This window comes from Dreissena polymorpha, chromosome 10 (genome assembly GCF_020536995.1).
Source record: "Dreissena polymorpha isolate Duluth1 chromosome 10, UMN_Dpol_1.0, whole genome shotgun sequence".
Classification (NCBI taxonomy): Eukaryota; Metazoa; Mollusca; class Bivalvia; order Myida; family Dreissenidae; genus Dreissena; species Dreissena polymorpha.
Window position 1 is genome coordinate 67,693,150 of NC_068364.1, and position 24,536 is coordinate 67,717,685.

Consider the following 24,536-nt stretch of genomic DNA (forward strand, 5'->3'; position numbering starts at 1 on the left):
AGAGAGATCCGTGTTCGTGTAAAACACAGTATTTAAAGTTAGTATTTGACATCACTAAATCGAAAACGACAAAAACCATGCTGAAATAAAAAAGCTAAACAAAGGTTGAGATGGATAAATTTTATGTTTAAAATTCTTTTTAAAATACCAAAGAATTTAAAAGTTTTTAATAGTTAATTGTTTTTCGGATATTGAATTGATTATTTTGGAATATAATTGGTACCATAGGGACCGTTAAGTAAAAATATTCTGTTATACTACATATAGATGAGTTAATTGTTATTGTTTACATTCGGGATTTTCCGCGCATGCGCACTGACTGGTTGGCAAAAACACTGGTTACAGTAACGTAAAACATGTATAAAGGGCTTTTGTTTAGTCAATAAATTGATAATAAAAACGAAATAAACATTAAAACCCTTTTTAAAAAAGTGCAACTATAGCATATTTAGTACCAAATAAATGTATATTCACAAATAAAATTTCCTCTTCATAAAAATACGAAGTAGTTATTAGCATATAGTAAACGTGATCGGAAGATTAAATACTGACAATTCCGCAAAACAAAATAATACATTATCCGTATTCTTTCTGATAATAAGACTTGAATAAATTATATTTCAACACTAATAAAACATATATTAATTGTATTATAATTAATAGTGGTGTGGATAGTGTTTTATTTCATCAGCGATCGATAGAGTCAGAGGTGCATTTAATCAATTATAAAAACAAAGCCCTAAAAAGCGGCATACAGTACTGTTTTTAAATATTGTGGTAATTTTCTTTTACATTGAATGAATTTACGTTTCGTTTACATTGAATGAATATAAATTCAATTTAGCATGCAAACGGAAAAACCCTGCATATTAATTACGCAAATTGAACTGTTTTTGCATGTCTATTGAAATCTCTATTAGTAATAAGGAGTGATGAAAATATAGCATTTTATGATAAATGATATATTTAATTTATCTAACGGCCCCTTTTGTGACTGCTTATGTTCATGATCGTGTTTCGGACACTGCAGTAATGTACAATCTTTACACGTAATAGCGGAGTTAACTTTTGCCTGTACCGTTTAATACCTTAATTGCATAGCAGTAAAATTGCCCAATATTTAAAATGTATAGTTATTAAACAATGTATTATTAAGTTTAACTGGCTAATAAATTTATACACTCGTTCCCGTTAATACATTTCCGACAAATTACTTCATTTTTGTTAAAATTTTAAAATATTTCATTTTAACATTAACTTATCAGTATTTTAAGCTTTAAAATGTGGCTTAAATGATTGCTCAATATGCCAAGAGATGACATTGAGGTATCGTGACTTATGTTTACTGACCAGACACTCGTCTGCAACATGTGGTTTATGCAGGGGCCCAAGTATAGGTCCCTGGGTTTATGACACCATGTTTTCTTTGTAATTGTCTGGACAGTATCCGATCATAACGAGATAATCGGTTAGTGATAACAAAGGTGCAATTAAACACCGGGATATAACACTCTGGATCAGCAGACGATTTATTTCATAAATCAATCTCTGGGTTAATGGTCGCCATTTTTCGAACTACTTTAAAAAAGTACAACAACAACAATAACAGTAGAAGACAAGTTAAATGCGAAAAGTTGAAAAATTGAGTACATGTGTCACGGTTGTTGAGTGAAATAGTGTTGTTTTCAACTGTGTATGAAGCATGTGAACTGGTAGTGGAATAACCGAAATGTTGGTGGAAATGGAATTTAGAAATATATCTAATAATTCATCATCGTGTAGAATTATCATCAGCATCATTTCTGTGGAACCTTGCACTATTCAAAATACAAGTGTTTCATAGATATGGTGCTTTTGACATAGTTCACTAACCATCAAGACTGAAATGATTCATGCACACAGGTAAAGTAAATAATTGAATTTGTGCAAAATGTTTATTTTTTACAAATTATTATTTAATTTGACCAATTAATTTTAGATTGATTGCACTGAAACTCAAAGTCTAAAGCTTAGTAAGACACTTAAGCCAGTTTTCTGAGAAGAAACAATACTTGTTCAGAGTATAGCAGGCTCATGCGGCCTCTGGTTTATTTATTTGGCCTCGGCCTTTAACCTGGGTCGCTTTGATTTCAGGTGTTTAGCCCCCATATCAACAAGGCTCTTGACCCTATATGTAGTTATTCATATTGTTTAAAGATTTTGAGAACCCTCACTCGGTGCCAGTTGGGATAAAACAGGGACCTTCTTATAGCTAGATGAATGCATCAAATATGCCAGCAACACTTTATAATCAATAGCTTTATAATTGATGATTCTGTTCTTATAACTACATTACTAATTTACCAAAACAATTTGAAACACATTTTTATGCCCCCAAAGGAGGGCATATAGTGATCACACTGTCCGTCTGTCTATCTGTCACACTTTGCATTTAGGTTTCGAAAAAATGCTCATAACTTCTATGTCGCTTCAGATGTAACATTCATATTTGGTATGCATGTGTATATGGACAAGGCCTTCCCATACACACACAAATTTTGACCCCTTTGACCTTGAACTAAGGGTCGGCGTTTAGGTTTTGAAAAATGCTCATAACTTCTATTAAAGCGTTTATCGGGGGCATATGTCATCCTACCGAGACAGCTCTTGTTTTTGCTACTGTCCTCTGCACAAACCATGATATATCTGCATATATGCATCCAACCAAATCAGTAAAACTATTTGTCACTTAATTACAGTAAACTTATTGCATGTTAACTTTTCAACAATATATATATATATATATATATATACATGTATATATAATTATATATAACAGATCTTGAAAAAAAACTCACATCAAACTTCAATTTGTTTTAGTAAATTATAGGCTTTAATTGGTATTGTGACATTGACACCACTCATGCATGCGACTATACAATTATACAACTATGGAGCACATTATTTATGAGAAATTCCAATACATCAACATATCGTCTCAGATTTAAGGCAGATAATCTAGTGCTTTTTGCTGCCATTTTTACTATTACACATTTTTTCATTTTATGTTAGGATGCATTGATCTTGTTTCTAAATTAACCAAGCAATCATGTTAAACTTTTGAAGAAAGATGTTGTCTGATAAATATAGAAAATATAATCACTACAAAGTGAACAAAATTCAGTTGAATACTGTGACCAACAAAGATTTGCCAAAGAGCAATTCAGATCATGATTTAAATTAAATACAAGTAATATGAAAGTCTGCCTATTGGATCCCAGTTAAGACTTATTTGTCAAATCTGCACATTAATTTTCCCTTAGCCATGTAGAATTGGGGACTAAATACCATCAAGTCATGTAAAAAGTAGCAGGGTATAGCACGCTGCTATTGATCTCTTGAGCTTCACAAGAATTTTACGGGTAATTTTCATACAACAAATGATATTATGTAGTGTAATGATAAAGCATTATGAGCACAAATTATATCTCTTACTAGTGGTGCAAAAATCATTTAAGTGTCACATTTCAAAAGAAAATTTATATAAAAAGGTATTATTAATTGTTAAAACGTTATAAAAGGTTATTTCAATTCACTAAAGCATTTAATTACAAGAACAAGTGCATTTTATGTCCATTACAATACATGTAACAGTATTTTGGCATTGTATTTATCTGCATTTGATGTGCATTTAATACACTTAAAAATGCAGACAAGACACACTTCTAACAGAAACAAATGTATTTTTTTCTGTATTTTTCCAGCATTAATACTCTTCAAGTGTATTTTTTATCATCCCAAATACACTTTACCAGGAAAAAGGTATGTTAAAATGCATTTTTAGTTTGTTTTAAGTATATTTTCAAATGCATTAAGACACTCTTTTCTTTTGCAAAAAATGTTGAACAAAAACTTGAAAATATTTAATATACTAAAGCGTAGTAATAATTAAAGTTTTGTATGAGCATCAAAAACAGTGTCAAATTCATACCAGTGCCTATTTAGTAGCAGTAGGCCTTATATGGTCTACTTGTGGTAGAATTAATGCATTTTGTATAATACAACATACATAAATTAAAAAATATAGCTGCCCATACAGTTCAATACAATGTTCAACTAACTACACTATGCAAAGTTGAAATATGACATCAAGCTTGGAATAATCTTTTCAATAATGAATAATATGCTGTTTTAATTTATAAGTGAAATAGACACTTGTATATAAAAACTGATATTAAATCAAAACTAAATGTTTAATTTGATTTTTAGCTCCACTGGCCAAAGGTCCTGTGTCCATCGTGCATCCATGCATAAACTTTTCCTTTAAACATCTTCTCCTAAACTACTGGTCCAATTCTGATGAAATTTCTTAGGAATGTTCCTGGGGTGTACCTCTTTCAAATTTGTTCAAATTATGCCCCTGGGGTCAAATTTGACTCTGCCCTGGGGGTCACAAAATTGAAAATTTGCTTAAATAAGGCCTATTTTGTGAAAACTTTCAAAATCTCCCGTCCATAACCATTGGGCCTAGGGCTATCAAATTTGGTATGTTAATAGAGACATCTAATAGTCCTCTACCTAATTTGTTCAAATTATACCCCTGGGGTCAAATTTGACCCTGCCCCGGGGGTCACAAAATTGAACATATGCTTATATAGGGTATATTTTGTGAAAACTTTACAAATCTTCTCGTCCATAACCATTGGGCCTAGGGCTACCAAATTTGGTATGTAGTGGCATCTTATAGTCCTCTACCAAGTTTGTTCAAATTATGCCCCTGGGGTCAAGTTTGACCCTGCCCCGAGGGTCACAAAATCGAACATATGCTTATATAAGGCCTATTTTGTGAAAACTTCAAAAAATTTCTTGTCAATAACAATCCGGCCTAGGGCTATCAAATTTGGTATATAGTGACATCTAATAGTCCTCTACCAAATTTGTTCAAATTTAATCCCTAGGGTCAAATTTGACCCTGACCCGGGGGTCACAAAATTGAACATATGCTTATATAATGCCTATTTTGTGATAACTTAAAAAAAAATCTTGTCCATAACCATTAGGCCTAGGGCTACACAATTTGGTATGTAGTGAGATTGTTGAGTCCTCTACTTAGTTTGTTCAAATTATGCCCCTGGGGTCAAATTTGACCCTGCCCCGGGGGCCACAAAATCAATTATATGCTTATATAGTGCCTATTTTGTGAAAATTTTCAAACTCTTCTTGTCCTTAACCATAAGGCATAGGGCTACCAAATTTGGTATGTAGTGACATGTTATAGTTCTCTACCAAGTTTGTTCAAATTATGCCCTTTGGGTCAAAATTGACCCTGCCCGGGGTCACAAAACTGAACATACGCTTATATGGGGCCTATTTTGTGAAAACTTTAAAAATCTTGTTGTCCATAACCATTGGGCCTAGGGCTACCAAATTTGGTATGTAGTGACATCTAATAAACCTCTACCAAATTTGTTCAAATAATGCCTCTGGGGTCAACTTTGACCCTGCCCCGGGGGGTCACAAAATTGAATAAACGCTTTTAAAGCGCCTATTTTGTGAAATCTTTAAAAGTCTTCTTGTCGAAAACCATTTGGACTATGGCTACCAAATTTGGTATGCAGTAACATCTTATAGTCCTCTACCAAGTTTGTTCAAATTATGCCCTTTGGGTCAAATTTGATCCTGACCCGCATGTCACAAAATTGAACATTATATACGCTTATATCTTGCTTATTTTGTGAAAACTTTAAAAATATTCTTGTCCTTAACTCTAGGACCTAGGGCTACCACATTTTGTATGTAGTGAGATATAGTAGTCCTCTACAAAGTTTTCCCAAATTATGCCTCTGGGGTTAAATTTGACCCAGCCCAGAAGGTCACAAAAGTGTACATGTGCTTAAATAGGGCCAATATTTAAGTATTTGCACATGCAGAGAAATTTGTTTCAGCCTTTTTTTCAGCAGTGGAGGGATACAGGGCCATCATGGCCTTCTTGTTTAAATACTCAAAAAATGAAACCGTGTTCATGCTTGCATGAACACAGTTTATAAATGCTGTCAGAATTATAAAATATGCAATTACTATAAATACAAATGCCAGGGAAAAGTGCTTTTTGTACTTAAAAATTCGAATGAATATTACAATAATACATTCTGAATACTTTAGTATGTAATTAACAGTTTTGTCTGAGAAAATCCCTAAATTTTATATATTTATTCAAATTCACATAAATCATATTTCAAAAACACATCATGACTTCAAATCCTTTCACACAATACTGAAAAAAAATGCACAGTTTCTGATTGTTATTGATTCTTTATTAATTTATACATGTACCATTTTTTAATCTTGATGCATCCTCAATTGTATAATGCACATCTTAATCTGTTTTAACAATTATAATATAAAGATTAAGGCTGACTCAGTAAAATAATAATCCATGATTTCTGCAGTACTTGCAGACAAAATAGGAATACTGCTGTGATATTATCTATCTATCTAATGGGATATTAATTTGGCTTCAATAGAAAAAATCAAAGCATACACATGTATAAAATGTGTATGTATATATTAGTTAAACTTAAATTGATTGACCATCGATACAAAGATATTATAATATATGTATGTATATATATATCATTGTAAAACTAAAAATTAAATATGTATGTTTCTATTACATCATTTAGGACTTATATTTTAAGACAAAGTATAGTGAAGATTAAAACAGTATCCAATTGTAACAGTCAATTTTGGGAAAATCAACCTTATAATTATTTTCTGTGTTGGCCAATGTCATAATTGGTATAAAATGTATATTGAACTGGAAGTTTTCTTTATTTTAAATGATAACATTTGCTTTGTCAGCCATAATTGTCACAATCAAGTGGTCTTTTTACACTGTAGTTTTCTCACTGACTATGGGTTTGTTCTGGGAATGAGCCACACAAAGTATCGTTGGGGAGATGAGTTGTCAATTTTATGTTTATCAGTCTTTCATAATCCAGTATACCTGTAAAAAGGGAATTTGTAACTAATAATCACACAATATACACAATTAAAATTGTCTGCATTTAGATTTATTTAGTACTGCACATTAATCATTTTCCAAAAATATGTAGCAACATAACATTATATAATGCTGCAATACTAAAGTAATTTACTAATTAAAGGTCGCTGATGTGTAATGGATGTGGTGTCCACCTAATGATCTGGAGGTCACTGGTTTGATCCCCAGTGTGGGAGCATTCTTAAGAAATCTCCAAGAGACACCCAAGTACTGGTTCTAGGCCCAGGAAACGAACTCAAGAGCATTTCACATACATGTACGTAGTTAGTACTTTAAATTTAATCGAACTAAAAATGGGTTTAAACTAACAACTGAAACCCTTATTAATACATTTTATTTTGAATCAAGCAAATGTGCAAATTCATTAAAAATAATGAGTAAAATTTAAAAATTCTACTTTAAAGTAATTATGATAATTTAGATCATTTTCAGAATATTTAATGATGATAATGATACAATTATATATTCCCTAAATGATAAAAATAAAACATGTAATGTTAATTTATGAAAAAAAACGTTTTAATTTTATCAATATCATGGTAATTACAACTAGATACAGGCAATTAGATCAGAAACGTGCATTAATTATATTAACCCATTCATGCCTAGTGTCCTGAAAAAAAGGACATTGCAAACAGCGTAGACCCAGATGAGACGCCGCATAATGCGGCGTCTCATCTGGGTCTGCGCTGTTTGCTTAAAGAAATTTCTGTAAGAAATATTCTAAATATAGAAATAAATATACCAGACAGCCCTACTTTTGGAAATAAATTGATCCAATTTAGAAGGATGGGAGAGTCCACTGGGCATAAATGGGTTAATGAACAACCCAGACATTTGTAGTGATTTATGGTCACTATTTGATTAACGTTCTATACATGACCTGTCATAAAAGGTATTTTTTAGCCAGTACTACAATCGGCAATGATAGTCTGTATTGCATACATATTCCAACGTCTATTATCGATTCGCTTCCTCAAACTGAACAAATATTTAATGTTTACATCGCGAAACGTAATGCATCCAGTTTCACTTTCGGTTTGGTTGGTTTTGTAAACACCGTACTTTCATCTTAAAAATTGGATGATAGGGTGATTAAATAATAATGGAAAAGTAAATCACTTGGATAATAGGTCAAAATGCAACACAAATGAACGTTAATAGTGCTCTTAATATCAAAGTTTCGGTAAAAAGTTTGGCGCTAGTTCAACGCGCATGTATACAGCCTCATAACAATAGACTGACAACCTTTTGGGTAGTAAAGTAGTAATACAAGGCAATATGGCGACCGTTAGCCACGAGGCCTATCTTACGGAGGAATCCGAGATAGCCGATGTATCACGATTGCGGGATATAAATGCTGCTACAAAGAGTGCCTAAATTAGTGTGAACAATTAAATAAAACAATTACATTAAAAAATATAATTTATTGAATGTGTAAGAAGGTAAGTTTTTCCAGACATATAAGGTTCAAATCAGTTACCCTATAAGTCGCGTACATACAATTGACCTATTCGTCGTTTGTTTTTATCCTTATTTGTTTTCGTTCATTAAATTTAATTTATTCTGAAAGAATTTCAATTTCTGAGCATTTTTTAACTAAAAATGGTCGCGAGGAAGTGCCAAGAATAGAGAGATTTTTGTTTAACCACATACCGAACTCTTAGATTGTGTTCCACTCCCGAGTTCGTTGTCAGTAAAAACAAATAATAATAACAACAATGTAATCGTTCCAAAGATGCATTTCCTTGCATGCTAATGTTTTATTCAGACATAATTAGTAAAATTATATTTGATATTGTGCATGATTATCATTAAAAACGAAGATTTCGTCAACCTTCTCTATATGCGCTTATATAAATTCCACCTCTTTTGCCAACCAGTGGGCGGAGTCTAAACTTTGCATGTGCGTGTGACGTCACGCGTTAACTCGTCTATATATACAAGGGATACAACTGTGAAAATTCCAGCACACAACCATGGTGTAAACAATAGCGAAAAATTTGCTTCCAAACGCAATAAATACACCAATTAAACTGTATTACAACAGCCAAGACATTTATCTTTCAGAAAATAATACACTTGGCAATAAAGTACAAGCTTTTCATTGAACTAAGAGAGAAAGTTTCATTCAAAATGCTCAAAAATCCTTACTTGGACACAGGTGTGCACAGCTGAAAACTGAGAATTCTAGAAGTAATTTTCGTATTCCTTTGTTATAAAGCTCTTTTGCTGGTACATATTCCTTGGATAGTTTTTTTTCATAGTGAAATAGAACATAATTACTATTTAGTGAGCATATTTTGCTAGAAATTCATATCAATCTGCTTCAATTTCACAATGACAATGTTTTACTTTTATTTTGGTTAGTTCACATGTATTTCTAACATGCGATTTGATTGGTTGAAATTCCACTGCAGTAATAAATCCAGCCATTCACGTTCCACGTAACATTACCTGACAAATTGCATACAAATCCTTGAAGATGGTAGAAATGTAAACAAATTTAATATTTACGGTGTTTTACATATACGCAGTTACAGGCAATTATGGAAGATGTCTACCTTGATTATAAAGTGTCTATGGATAATAAAACAAGGTAAAATTTGCTCAACTTCTCTGTAATTATTAAATAATGAAACAAAATGTGTCAAAGTGGGTGTGCACACCTGTGTCGCATTTCGAAAATTTTACCGTTTTTCATGAAACTTTCGTTTCAAACACAGCTATGAACACTTTTACTGCTATAAACATATTTATTATCTGATAGATAAATGTCTGAGCTGTTGTTATACAGTTTTTTGGTGTAAGTATTGCTTTTGGAAGCGATTTTTTTGCTATTGTTCAGACCATGATGTTGTGCAGGAAATTTGACAGTTGTATCCCTTGTATATATGTATATAGTATAATAGAGTTTTTTTTACCTAACGATCCCTGTGATTGGTACATGTAAAAGATTCTTTTTCAATTGAAAAATTATAATAAAAATGCCTAATCAAAGTCTGAAAACTTCCCAAAAGGAAAGAAATCAGTGTCCGTTTCGTTCCAAAAATGTATATTCTGCCTGTGAACAAATAAAAGTAACATTGAAACAGAACATTTCCAGCCAAGAGGCCTGTAAATGAATATTTCAATAGGTTTGTGCAATTTATTCCAAGCAATTAAAAAGACCCATAGTTCCTAATCTTACTTTTCCCAATAAGAAAGAAATATGCTGTAAATGATTGTTTCCTGCATATTTATGCTTTCAGTTTCAGTAATCTTTTGTATAGTGAATATGGTTACTTCCAACAGCCTTGCATCAAGCTTCCTTTTTAATGGTATACTGACAGCGTTGCCAAGTTAATGTATGGTTACCAGGGTGCAGGATCACATGACTTTGCGGGGTTCCCCCTTTTAACTTTAATGGATGTAAACACGACGGTAAGTGGTGCTTTATTTCAAATAACTTTTTGAAACAATTTTTCTAAAGAATCTCAACTAGTGGATGAAAGACAGATTTGTATGCTGCTTATGGGAAATACATCAAAATTACTTTATTTGGTAAGCCTCTGTTCTTGTTCAAAATTTGATTTGTACCACATCTTTATGCTTCATGCAACGTTAAATTTTGTCACCGAATTACAGTCAGTTAGCCAGTAATCAGCTGATGAAAAAGATATGATATCTTCGAAAATTCCAAGGTAAACAAACCGGCTGTGAGTCCAAGAACTTACTCAATCATGCATCAACCAGAGCAGAGAAACCTCCATGAGCGATTTCAGACGCATTCAAGGATCTATTCTTATACCTTATTTATGACATTTGCACAAACTGCAAGAAAAACTGTCTTGTATGCACTAAAGATTTTTTGCAAATGTACTTGTATTTCAATAATTTGAGATATTTGCAAAAATGAAGTAAAGGGTGCTTCCAAAAAATGAAAGTATCGGGTAGTGTTCTCAAACCCTCCATTACATGATGCCATTTAGAGAGAAGCTGTAAAACAATTTTGGGCTTAAAATAACAATATTAAGGACTTGCTCAACGCTTTCAAAGTTTTGAATATTTCTGTACAAACCTGTGATCGCACGTAAAATTACCTGCTGAACACACCTATGAGTACGACAGTTATACATATATATTATTATCTGAAACTGAAATAGTCAAAATAAAAATAATCAAAATTAATATACATTTAGTCATTTTTACCCTTTATGTTTTTTGGATCATCGACTGTAGCTTGGCATTAACAGCTGAAGACTTAGTTGGTTCCAAAAAAATATCTATGGTCTTCAATGACTTGAAGTACATCAGTATTACCTTGAAATATTAATATTTTTGAGTCATCTGTAATTACCATCTAATTCTTAGACTGATACATGTAATAAAGAAAATAATAAGATTTAAGTTAGCAAACACACAACAAGCGTGTTGCAGATATGCCTGGCAGCTGTACTGGCTATATCGCTGCCTTGAATTAAAATAATTTACGTTTGAAATAATACAACTAGTTTGATTTACAATATTTGTCTTAAGGATACCGTCAACCACGAATGACGAAAAAAGAAAAGTTCTAAAATACCTTATTTTTTTACAATTATTAGTTTATATTGATTAAAATATCTCGACTGGTGTATTTAATTACTTGAAAAAGTTGTTAAGTTTTCATATTTTCAGTATACAGTGTATTTGGTGATATTTTACTGGGTACCAATACCAGGTAACTACCAGTTAACGCCAGTAGATTGATCATCATCGTCATGCGGTAAACCCAGGAATGCAAATTGTGCATGCGTAGTGAATTGTATATATTTTATTTATTTAATGATCAATCTACTTGCGTTATTTATTGTGTGTATAATGTTATGTCACCTATTTTCGCGATGTACTTTCGATTTCACATCGCGAAATTATATTACCGAATATACTGAAAATATGATTTTTTTTCAAGTAATGTAATATACAAGTCGTGATATTTTAATCAATATAAATTAATAATACAGAAGGTGTATCTAGATGATGTTTAGGTCAAGTTTGAATATAGGTCATGCCGGGTCAAAAACTAAGTCACGGGGTCATTTAGTGGGATTTAAACCAAAAGTTTGTCCCGACCATAACTATGTCATTTATCGTTAGATTATAAAATGACTTGGTACATTTGTTCACCATCATGGGACAGTGTGTCATGCGAAAGAAGTACGTCGAAATCTCCAAGGTCAAGGTCACACTTGGAGTTGCCCATAAATGAGCTTGTCCTGGCCAGAACTTTGTCATTTATTGTGAGACTTTAAAATCATTCGGCACATTTGTTCACCATCATTGGACGGTGTTTCATGCAAAAGAATTACGTCGATACCTCCAATGTCAAGGTCACGCTTTGGGTTCAAAGGTTAAAAATGGCCATAAATGAGTTTGTCCGGGCCATAACTACACATGTATGTCGTTCATTGTGAGATTTCAAAATCATTTGTCACATCTGTTCATCAGTATTGGACGGTGTGTCATGCAAACGAATTACATTGATATCTGGAACGTCAAGGTCACACTTTGAGTTCAAGGGTCAAAAATTGCCATAATTGATCTTGTCCGGGCCATAACTATGTCATTCATTGTGAGATTTTTAAATTACTTGGTACATTTGTTCACAATCATTGGACGGTATGTCATGCAAAAGACTTGCGCTGATATCTTCTAGGTCAAGGTCACACTTTGAGTTCAAAGGTCAAAAATGGTTATAAATGATCTTGTCTGGGCTATAACTATGTCATGCATTGTGAGATTTTAAAATTTCTCAGTACATTTGTTAACAATCATTGGACGGTGTGTCATGCGAGAGACTTACGTTGATTTCTCCAAGGGTAAGGTCACACTTGGAGTTCAAAAGTAAAAAATGGCCACATGTTCACAACCACAACATCAGTGCTTGTGTAATATAACAGATCACACAAAAACGAAAATTGTAAAATGCATATTTGGTCAGAAAATCGATGAAAAGGGTAAAAAACGTGTTGTTTTATTTAAAATGTGTTGAGCAAGTTCTTAATATTGATTTAATAAGGAAATATATTGGCTACTGAGTTTTTTATATATGGCACATCATCAAATGGTTGGTTGGTGGTAAAAAAATACCTTAATAATTTGTTTTTAGCTCACCTGAGCACAACGTGCTCATGGTGAGCTTTTGTGATCGCCTTTTGTCCGTCGTGCGTCGTAAACATTTTGCCTTGTGAACACTCTAGAGGCCACATTTATTGTCCCATCTTCATGAAATTTAGTCAGAACATTTGTCCCATTGATACCTCGAATGAGTTCGAAACTGGGTCATGCTGGGTCAAAAACAAGGTCACTAGGTCAAAATTAGAAAAACCTTGTGAACACTGTAGAAGTCACATTTGATGCCCAATCTTCATGTAACTTTGTCAAAATGTTTGTCTAAATGATATGTTGGTTGAGCTCAAAAATGGTTCCAGTTCGTTGAAAAACATGGCCGCCAGGGGGCGGGGCAGTATTCCATATATTACTATAGAGAAACATTGTGAACACTCTAGAAGTCACAATTTTTGCCCAATCATCATGAAACTTGATTAAAACATTGGTTTCATTAATATCTCGGACGAGCTTGAAAATGGTCCACATTAGTGAAAAAACATGGCCGCCAGGGGGCGGGGCAGTTTTCCTTATATGGCTATAGTAAAACCTTGTTAACACTCTAGAGGCCACATTTATTGTCCAATCTTCATGACATTTGGTCGGAAGATTGGTCTCGATGATATCTTGGATGAGTTCTAAAATAGTTACGTTTGCTTGAAAAACATGGCTGCCAAGGGGCGGGCCATTTTTCCCTATATGGCTATATATGGCTATAGTAAAACCTTGTGAACACTCTAGAGGCCACATTTATTGTCCAATCTTTATGAAATTTGGTCAGAAGATTGGTCTGAATAATATCTTGGATGAGTTTGAAAATGGTTACGTTTGCTTGAAAAACATGGCTGCCAAGGGGCGGGGCATTTTTCCTTATATGGCTATAGTAAAATCTTGTTAACACTCTAGAGGCCACATTTATTGTCCGATCTTCATGAAACTTGCAGTGTTCTGCCGTGAATTTTTACTGTTGGGGACAGGGACCCTTTAGGGTTAAAAAAGTGGGGACAAAAAGGAAAAATATGGGGACAGGGAAATATATTTGTAGCAGAATTTAATTTTCAGAAACTAATTATATTTTACTTGCACTCTTAAATTTGCTTGTTTTCTTCTTACAGCAAGTCCACAGGATGTAACATTCTAATTCAGCCATGAATATTTTGAAAACTTTTTTAAACTGTCAAACAATAGTCAAAATATTTACAAAACTTTCAACAGATTTATGGTCATTGAACTCAGCATTGCGTGTCAAAGTACTTGTTCGATAATTAGAATTACCGATAGTAAAAGCGTTTTTTTTTGGTTTATGCACAAAGTGCATGTCATTTTGTTGTTGTTAAACAGTGACCAAGACAATTTTCGAAGCCAATTTGCTTGGAACGTATGTTTAGGGCCAGGGGTAGACTTTTTTGTCATTGCTAAACGATGTTGGGACTTGGTAAGACTCTGTTTGGGTGTTGTTATTATTATCGACATATTTTCTAATTTTACTTGCCGGAGGACAAAAACTAAAATGGATTTTGTTTTCTTCGGCTGGTCACTTTCCGCCATTTTGATCGGTTGTTATAATCTCAACTTACCAATGCAATAAAGTGTTATTAAAGAAAATTTACCATTGGATGCAAAATGACGTCACGTCCAATGAAATAATTCTTTTTGATTACACACTCACTCGATTACTTTACCGACCAACCAATTTAATTGATTAGTTTTTATTACTAATTCCTGTGAGCTCGCGGACCCATATATGTAAAACGGGTGGGGACAAATCTTTTATTTTTGCGCCAATGACACAAGGGCGCATCCACGGCAGAACACTGAACTTGGTCAGAAGATTCACCCCAATAATATCGTGGACGAGTTCAAAAATGATGCTGGTAGGTTGCAAAACATGGCTGCCAGGGGTGGGGCATTTTTCCTTATATGGCTATATTAAAACTTGTTAACACTCTAGAGGCCACATTTATTTTCCGATCTTCATGAAACTTGGTCAGAAGATTTGTCCTAATGATATCTTGGATGAGTTTGAAAATGGTTTCGGTTGCTTAAAAAACATGGCCACCAGGGGGCGGGGCATTTTTCCTAATATGGCTATATATCATGCTTTAGTAAAACCTTGTTAACACTCTAGAAACCACATTTATTGTCCGATCATCATGAAACTTGGTCAGATGATTTGTCCCAATGATATCTTGGGTGAGTTCGAAAATGGTTCCGGTTGGTGGAAAAACATGGCCGCCAAGGAGGCATGGCATTTTTCCTTATATAGCTATAGTTTATCCTTGTTAACACTCTAGAAGCCATATTTATTGTACAATCATCATGAAACTTTGTCAGAAGATTTGTCCCAATGATATTTTGGACAAGTTTGAAAAGGGTTCCAGTTGCTTGAAAAACATGGCCACCAGTGGGCGGGGCATTTTTCCTTATATGGACTTATGAATCTTCATGAAACTTTGTCAGTATATATATATATTTGTTTAAATGATATCTTGGATGTGTGTGAAAATGGTTCTGGTCTGTTGAAAAACGTGGCTGCCAGTGTGTTCACTAGTCATGAAAGTTGGTAAGAACATATTGTTCTAATGACATCTTGGGCTGTGCAGAACAGGTCAGTTCCTTTGAATCTCAGGTGAGCGACTTTGGGCCTTTCAGGCCGTCTTGTACATTATGGATGGAACACCCGTTGAAGTTCTTAACGGTGTGATTACATTCTGTCAAGTCCATGTGTAAACCCCTCACAACCTCATACATTCTGCACCCTGCAGGTTACTGTCTGGATGGTTGACCACAAGCTACATGAATGGGGTTATTAACCCATTAATGTCTAGTGGATTCTCCCATCCTTCTAAATTGGATCAATTTATTTCCAAAATTAGGGATGTCTAGTATATTTATTTCTATATTTAGAATATTTCTTACAGAAATTCCTTTAGCAATTAACAGCGCAGACCCTGATGAGATGCCGCATCATGCGGCGTCTCATCTGGGTCTACACTGTTTGCCAAGGCCTTTTTTTTCTAGACGCTAGGAATAAATGGGTTAATTTATGTTTCTGGCAGTCCCCCATCCATTCATCTGAAATATATCAAAGTTGGGTCTATCACCAGCGCCTTTGAGAAGTAGTAGGCTGCCACTGTGCCAGAATTTCCAATTACATGTTCTTTATGGGAAAACTACCGTTACCAACCCAATTGGGAAAAATGTGCAGGAAAAATCCTAACATTGGGAAAATTGGTGCAGTGAAGTCTTCCTATTGGGAAATATGTTTATTTGATTTTGTTTGCGCCCAAATACTTTAAAATTGATGACTGAGTGTTGATAAGTTTTTAATATTAATTATTATATAAACTCAGGTTCAAACCATAGAGCTGCATAGGGAAACTAGCTTAATGTTGCATTTTATTTATAAAAAAAAAAAAAATAAAAAATTGACCTTTGGTTGGTGTTTTTTTACAGCAATTGGGAAATTGTAGTATTTTCTTAATTGAGAAAGTGCTGTATTCCGGTACATTATAAAGAAGGAAAAAAATCGCTGTGTAATATTACTGTAGTATTTATGACATAACTTATGTTAACATTTAAAACAGAACTGCAATATTATAATCATCTTACAAGTCTTATAAATCATATGTGCAACGCATTTAGTAACTAATGTTGAAGTTCTATTATGAAGACCATTTAAATGACCCGCACAAAAATCACTTCCAGTAAAGTAATGATAAGTTGTGTATCTGCCAAAAAATGTATATATGGGAATTCATTGACTTTTTAATGACTTCATTGTTTGCTACATTTACAGACCTTTGTTAGGTTGTCTTTATAGCCGGATTTTTTTCGAAAAAATCTCGGCTTATAGATTGATGTTGTCGGGCGGGCGGGGGGGGCGGGCGGGCGGGCGGGGTGGCGGCGTGCTCGAAAATGTTAAAGTTCTTATTTCATGGTATAACTTTGGTATGCTTGGACCTAGAGTCTTCAAACTTGACATGAAGGTTGGCCAGGATTAACAGATGACCACTGGTCATTTCAAGGTCATTCATTTGAAGGTCAAGGTCACTGTGACCTTCAATATAAAAAATGTTAAAGTTCTTATAACTTTGGTATGCTTGGACCTAGAGTCTTGAAACTTGACATGAAGGTTGGCCATAACTAGTTAGTAACCACTGGTCATTTCAAGGTCATTCATTTGAAGGTCAAGGTCACTGTGACCTTGAATGTAAAAATGTTAAAGTTCTTATTTCATGGTATAACTTTGGTATGCTTGGACCTAGAGTCTTCAAACTTGACATGAAGGTTGGCCAGGATTAACAGATGACCACTGGTCATTTCAAGGTCATTCATTTGAAGGTGAAGGTCACTGTGACCTTCAATATAAAAATGTTTAAGTTGTTATAACTTTGGTATGCTTGGACCTAGAGTCTTGAAACTTGACATGAAGGTTGGCCATAACTAGTTAGTAACCACTGGTCATTTCAAGGTCATTCATTTGAAGGTCAAGGTCACTGTGACCTTGAATGTAAAAATGTTAAAGTTCTTATTTCATGGTATAACTTTGGTATGCTTGGACCTAGAGTCTTCAAACTTGACATGAAGGTTGGCCAGGATTAACAGATGACCACTGGTCATTTCAAGGTCATTCATTTGAAGGTGAAGGTCACTGTGACCTTCAATATAAAAATGTTAAAGTTGTTATAACTTTGGTATGCTTGGACCTAGAGTCTTGAAACTTGACATGAAGGTTGGCCAGAACTAGTAAGTAACCACTGGACATTTCAAGGTCATTCATTTGAAGGTCAAGGTCACTGTGACCTTGAATGTAAAAATGTTAAAGTTGTTATAACTTTGGTATGCTTGGACCTAGAGTCTTGAAACTTGACATGAAGGTTGGCCAGAACTAGTAAGTAACCACTGGACATTTCAAGGTCATTCATTTGAAGGTCAAGGTCACTGTGACCTTGAATGTAAAAATGTTAAAGTTCTTATTTCATGGTATAACTTTGGTATGCTTGGACCTAGAGTCTTCAAACTTGACATGAAGGTTGGCCAGGATTAACAGATGACCACTGGTCATTTCAAGGTCATTCATTTGAAGGTGAAGGTCACTGTGACCTTCAATATAAAAATGTTAAAGTTGTTATAACTTTGGTATGCTTGGACCTAGAGTCTTGAAACTTGACATGAAGGTTGGCCAGAACTAGTAAGTAACCACTGGACATTTCAAGGTCATTCATTTGAAGGTCAAGGTCACTGTGACCTTGAATGTAAAAATGTTAAAGTTGTTATAACTTTGGTATGCTTGGACCTAGAGTCTTGAAACTTGACATGAAGGTTGGCCAGAACTAGTAAGTAACCACTGGACATTTCAAGGTCATTCATTTGAAGGTCAAGGTCACTGTGACCTTGAATGTAAAAATGTTAAAGTTCTTATTTCATGTTATAACTTTGGTATGCTTGTACCTAGAGTCTTCAAACTTGAAATAAAGATTGGCCAGTACTAGAAGATGACCACTGGTCATTTCAATGTCATTCATTTGAAGGTCAAGGTCACTGTGACCTTAAATGTTAAAATGTTAAAATTGTTATAACTTTGGTATGCTTGGACATAGAGTCTTCAAACTTGACATGAAGGTTTGCAAGCACACTTAGAAACCTTTTGGAGTGATCATAAGGCTGTCTGGATTTCTGTGTAGGTATGTGAAAGCAAAACAATAAATAGTATTATTTCATCTAAGTTTATTTTCTTACATTTGATAATGAAATTGATGGAAACTTCAAACAATATCTTACTAATTTGCTAATAAAAAAATTGAGATCAAACTTTCCTAATTGTCAATTCAAGTTCATATTTGTGACCTTAAATGTTATTGTTGTTGATGTATATGCATGCATTCAAAACATAACACAAGGTTTGCTCATGCCTTGAAAAGTACTTACATTTCATTTTGACCTTTGAACAATATTTCAGTAATTTAAGTATTGCATTGACAAAAACACGAAAGGTACTTTCCTGTCATTTAAATCAAAAATCCGGCTTCAATGCGGTCATCTCCGACCGCGGAACTCTTGTATTTTCCTTATCATATTTAAACAAAATTAAAGTAAGATGCAATTAGAAGAATAGACAGTTAAAATAATATATTTCTGTTTTCAGTGTTCGTATTTCACTTGAGTCCTGAAGTGCCCTGCCTGAACCAATATGAGGTTACTGGTACTCTTCAGAAGAAAGTATTTTATCTGGTTAGTGACTGGTCTCTTGTTCCTCTGCTTGTTACTGCTTTTGAATGGCGAGGCATGGCACATTGTGAAAAAAGAAGTACTTAGAACATATGGAAGCCCCAGCTATAGAAATATTGGTGATTTTGTGAAAGAGGTATACAATGGATGTGATGGTAACTTTCAGGCGTTTGGTCACCAGTTTGCTGTGTTAAAAAATGTTGTTATTAAACCAGGTGAAGCACAATTTTACATTCCGTGTACCAGTACTGATGAGGCATCATTAAAATATTCTTTTGACTATGGGCACGAAGGGACCCATTTAAATGATTGGCTCAAAAGTACATTTCCATATAGTGATGCCTTTACAAAGTTGCAAAGGTATGGTACCCTTAAAAACTTATCAAACATTGTATGGAAAACCCGTACGGAAACAAAGAGAATTTCTATTGAAAACAAGTTTGTTATTGCAGTGCTTAGGTATGAGTATGCGAATTTGTATCATACAATGACTGACTGGTACAATGTGTTTTTGGTCGCAACGTTGTTGGACATTCCGCTTGATAAATTGTGTGTGATTTTGTATGGAGGTTACGCCTCAGGCCATTTGGATCCCACATGGTCAACTCTGTTTGGAGACGTTTTTTACCTTTCAAACCTGACTGAACCATTCATGGCCCCATCCATGGCATGGAATATAATCGGGTATGAAAGTCCGCTAAATTACCACGGCCAGCCAGAAATTCCATTCCTTGGCCAGTTTGTGAATTTCTTTCTTTCCCAACACAATATCAAAGACTGGAAGGCTTTGAACTGCGAGAAACTGGTGATTACATTCCTATGGAGACGAGATTACGTTGCTCATCCTGGAAACCCAAGTGGTTTGATCTCGAGAAAAGTGAAAAACGAAGATGAAATTCTTGCTTATTTTAGGCAGCAATACCCAGATGCAGTTGTCAATGGAACTCAGATTGATCAAATGAGTTTTTCAAGTCAGCTTCAGGTGATAGCCAATACGGATATATTAATATCGATGCATGGTGCCGGTCTTAGTCATATCTTGTTCCTTCCTACGCATGCAGCAGTTGTAGAGATGTTCACACTCTACTGGAAAAAATATCTTGGCTTCAACCATTTCAAATCCTTTGCTCGTTGGCATGGAGTGAAATATCGCAACTGGCAAAATCTGAATCCTAGCAATGAATATCCTGATTTTTATACTTACATTCCGCCAGCAGCTTTGAACCAACTTGTTAATGATCTTTATGTAGAAATGTGCCATTAATTGTCTATGATTTTAATTTATGATATAGTACTACAAAATGTATGATAAAATCAGCGGAAGGGGTCTATATAAGGCCTTTGCTAAAGAAGGAAACAAAACCCTGAACTGCTATATGCCTTCTTACGGGTGATTTAACAAAAACCAGTCTACCAACTGTACAAGATTACTCAGTCCATCCATACTATGTATTATTAACCCTTTGCATGCTGGGAAATTTGTAGTCTGCTAAAATGTTGTCTGCTTAATTTCTAAAATTAGCATTTTCTTCGATTTTTTTCAAAGCAAACTATCAGAATAGCAAACAGTTTGGATCCTGATGAGATGCCACGTTCTGTGGCGTCTCATCAGGATCCAAACTGTTTGCAAAGGCCTTCAAAATTCGGTTCCCGCACTGAAAGGGTTAATAAAGAGACTTGTTCACAGTAGTTATAATGATAATTGTCCAATCTCAGATTTAAATTACATTTGTAAATATAACACAAAAGTGTTCATAAGTGTACATGAGAATATTAAATATCTAGTTTATTTTCTTTCTTTCTTAAATTTTTTACTAATTATCATATCAGAGCTATTTAGTTCCCATTTTTTAATCAATTTAACACATTTATTGACAAAACATCCATAAATGTCAAAATCTCATACAACTCCCTTTCAGCATTAAAATTGTAATCATATTTTCCATTTTATTTTTTTCCATTGATTTTAAGCTCTACTGCCAAAGGCAGAAGAGCATGTGGGATGGCATGGTGTCTGTGTGTGTGTTAGACGTTGTCTTGTTTATCCGATAAAGTCCACAGTTTTCATCCGATTCTTTTCAAACTTACTCAGTGTCTTTATATTAATGAGGACTTGAACCCTATTGATTTTCAGGTCACTGGGTCAAAGGTCAAGGTCACAGTGACTCGAAATAGTAAAAACTTGTTTATCCGATAAAGTCCACAGTTTTCATCCGATTCTTTTTAAACTTGCTCAGTGTCTTCATACTAATGAAGACTTGAACCCTATTGATTTTCAGATCATTGGGTCAAAGGTCAATTGAGAATTGCTTTTATGAAGTATAAAATACATCAGCGATTGTATCCGGAAGGACGGCCGAGTGGTCTAAGTAGTAGACTTTTAACTCCATGAGGACCCCAGGGGTCAGTGGTTCGAGCCCTACTGAGGGTTGCGTTTTTTTTATCTTTTTAAAATTTTATTCTTGATTTTTTACCTGAGCTTTTTATATCCAATGTTTACATTTATCAATATAAAACATTTAATTACAAACTTCAATACATGCCAAAATCTGTGAAAAGGCCCCTTTAAGCTCCTTTCACTGATCAAGTCTCTTTTATTTTTTGTTACATATTTGCTTCAGTGAAGTATAAAAGATTGGGCTTGCTTTTCCAAACTATATCATACTTATACCTGATTGTAGGTAATTATTGTTTGCTATGCGTATTTAAAGAGAAGTATTGTTCTTGATTTTGTTACTTAGAGCAATATGCAGATAATTTAAATATTAATGGTCAATGCATTTATGTATTGGGTATTTATTCATGTTTTGAAAGGAGCTCTAATTATGCTAATAATTATGCTTTTGATCATGCCTGACTTGCAAAAGGTTTGGGATGGTGATGTTTTGTGTTGTAAATTATATTTTTGATTATTTTGTTATTAAACATTTTAATGAGTTGAAACGTTTAGTGTTGCAATTGTTGCACTCCACAGGGGGACGCAAAATGCATTGCCATTTTGGTCCATACATATGTCTTGAAACATCTTTTACTCCTGGATATATTTGAGGCACTGCAAAACATGTCCAACACTCAGACAAATCTGAGAACAACTCACTGCATTGTCTGAAAAACATCTTGTCACTGTCAGACACTGCATTAATTGTCTGAAAAACATCTTGTCACTGTCAGACACTGCATTGTCTGAAAAACATCTTGTCACTGTCAGACACTGCATTGTCTGAAAAACATCTTGTCACTGTCAGACACTGCATTGTCTGAAAAACATCTTGTCACTGTCAGACACTGCATTGTCTGAAAAACATCTTGTCACTGTCAGACACTCACTGCATTGTCTGAAAAACATCTTGTCACTGTCAGACACAGTAACAAGAAATTGGAAAAGTTCTATGGTATGAAGCATGCAAGTCTGATTAACTGACAAAATGTCACAACAAAGTCCCTTCCAATCAGACAGTTTGGCATACATGCCTATCAAAAGATCGGCTGAGTTACAAGTTTCATCAGGCTTGGATAATAAATATAGAACCTTTAACCCATTTATGCCTAGTGGACTTTTCCATCCTTCTAAATTTGATCAATTTATTTCCAAAATTAGGGATGTCTTGTATATATTATTTCTATATTTAGAATATTTCTTACAGAAATTCAATTAACCAAACAGCGTAGACCCAGATGAGACGCCGTATAATGTGGGTCTCATCTGGGTCTACGCTGTTATCCGAGGCCTTTTTTCTAGACACTAGGCATAAATGGGTTAAGGCGAAATAACAAAAGCCAAACCATAAATCTGTGAAAAATAAATGTTTCACTCACTTTAATGCCGGCACAACCTATGTAAGTACACATACAATTTACTAAATATTCTCAAGTACACGAAAAGACAAAAGGCCATGATTAAGCCAAACCTATGGTGGCAGCAGAAATTCCTTTCTTTGCACATTAAGGCACTTCAGCTCTTAAAGTTTGAATAAAATCCGTTACGGAGGCGTTCATTACACAAAATATGGAGGACTACGTTTTATATTATTTATAAAAAAATACACATGTTCATAGGGCTTAGATATCTCACAGTTTGTTTTTCATTTGAATTTGGGTCCTGTAGGGAGACCCATTCCCAATGGAAAAAAGTACATATTTTTCCCAAATAGGTCCTAAAAATTCCTAAAAGAATGTTTCCAGAAAATATATTTTTTTAATGAGTTAAAACGTGTCAATTATCTCCAAATCCAGCTCTATAAGATTTACCTTAGAAAATATAATATTGAAATCACTTATTATCAATTTTAAAGCATAAAATCAACAACATTTATTTCCCAATTATAGGCAAAACACGATATTTCCCAATCTAAAGGAACCCGACCCCCTTCTCAAAATGGTGATAAAAAAACACTGCCCCACAGTCCACTTTTGTCTCAAAACTCCACTAATGTCAAAAACAAGCTGTTATATGGCCTAATTAAATGTTTGATATAATTCATTGATATAAAATATGTACAACTAAACATAATTTCAGTACACTGGTGACGTGCCTTTTTTTCTTCATACTTTTTTCAATTTGTGTATTATATATTAATCTGTATTAACCTTCTGGATAGATAAAAATTATATGTGTTATTTGTGCATGTAAATTTATTATAATACTTGTATTATAATACAATGTATTCTTGTTGTATGATTTTTACAATGTTTATATGTGTGTGTGTATATATATATATTAATTTTGAGCTACTAACACAATCTATTTTGTAAGGTATGGAGCAGGATGGCCTCGACCTGCACATACCGATGAGGTTAATAAAGACTATATTTAAAAAAAATAAAAAAATAAATGTTTGATATCTAAGTGTGACCTTGACCTTTGAGGTAGTGAGACACGACACCCCATTTCCTCATAGTGGTCATTTGTGGTGGTCAGTTGTTTTAAAACTGCATAATGGATTTCAAAACTAGAGCTTTGTCACAGACGTGACGAATAACCCCACATGCTGCATTGACACAGAATATTTTGCATGTTGTCTTTACATAAAACAGCGGACATCATGCTCAATGTTTAAAATGCACTAAGTGACCCCATGCATTACCTAGGTTTTGACCCGGCATGGCCCATGTTCGAACTTAACCTACACATCAT

At 34.1% G+C, this 24,536-nt stretch overlaps 2 protein-coding genes across 4 annotated transcripts in view; one reads left to right on the forward strand and one right to left on the reverse strand.

The window, feature by feature from the left end:
* Nucleotides 1-9,410, reverse strand: part of LOC127847587 (E3 ubiquitin-protein ligase TRIM71-like) — a 28,507-nt gene extending 19,097 nt beyond the window's left edge. Inside the window, exon 1 of the mRNA XM_052379598.1 lies at nucleotides 9,197-9,410. The gene's annotated coding sequence lies outside the window, so the exon portion shown is untranslated. The remainder of the gene's footprint in view (nucleotides 1-9,196) is intronic.
* On the forward strand, nucleotides 1-23,078 carry LOC127847588 (uncharacterized). 3 transcript variants are annotated; one of them, XM_052379599.1, is made up of 2 exons: nucleotides 1-104; nucleotides 19,320-23,078. In XM_052379599.1, the coding sequence occupies exon 2, from the start codon at nucleotides 19,365-19,367 to the stop codon at nucleotides 20,664-20,666; it is 1,302 nt and encodes a 433-aa protein (XP_052235559.1). In that variant the 5' UTR covers nucleotides 1-104; nucleotides 19,320-19,364; the 3' UTR covers nucleotides 20,667-23,078. The 3 variants fall into 3 exon arrangements, with proteins under 3 accessions (XP_052235559.1, XP_052235562.1, XP_052235561.1); XM_052379602.1 differs by having other exon boundaries at nucleotides 1-37; XM_052379601.1 differs by lacking the exon at nucleotides 1-104 and adding an exon at nucleotides 9,502-9,641.
* Nucleotides 23,079-24,536: the final 1,458 nt, after the last annotated feature.

Coding starts and splice junctions, on each gene's coding strand:
- LOC127847588 (XM_052379599.1), top strand. CDS start 19,365: ATGAGGTTACTGGTACTCTTCAGAAGAAAGTATTTTATCTGGTTAGTG.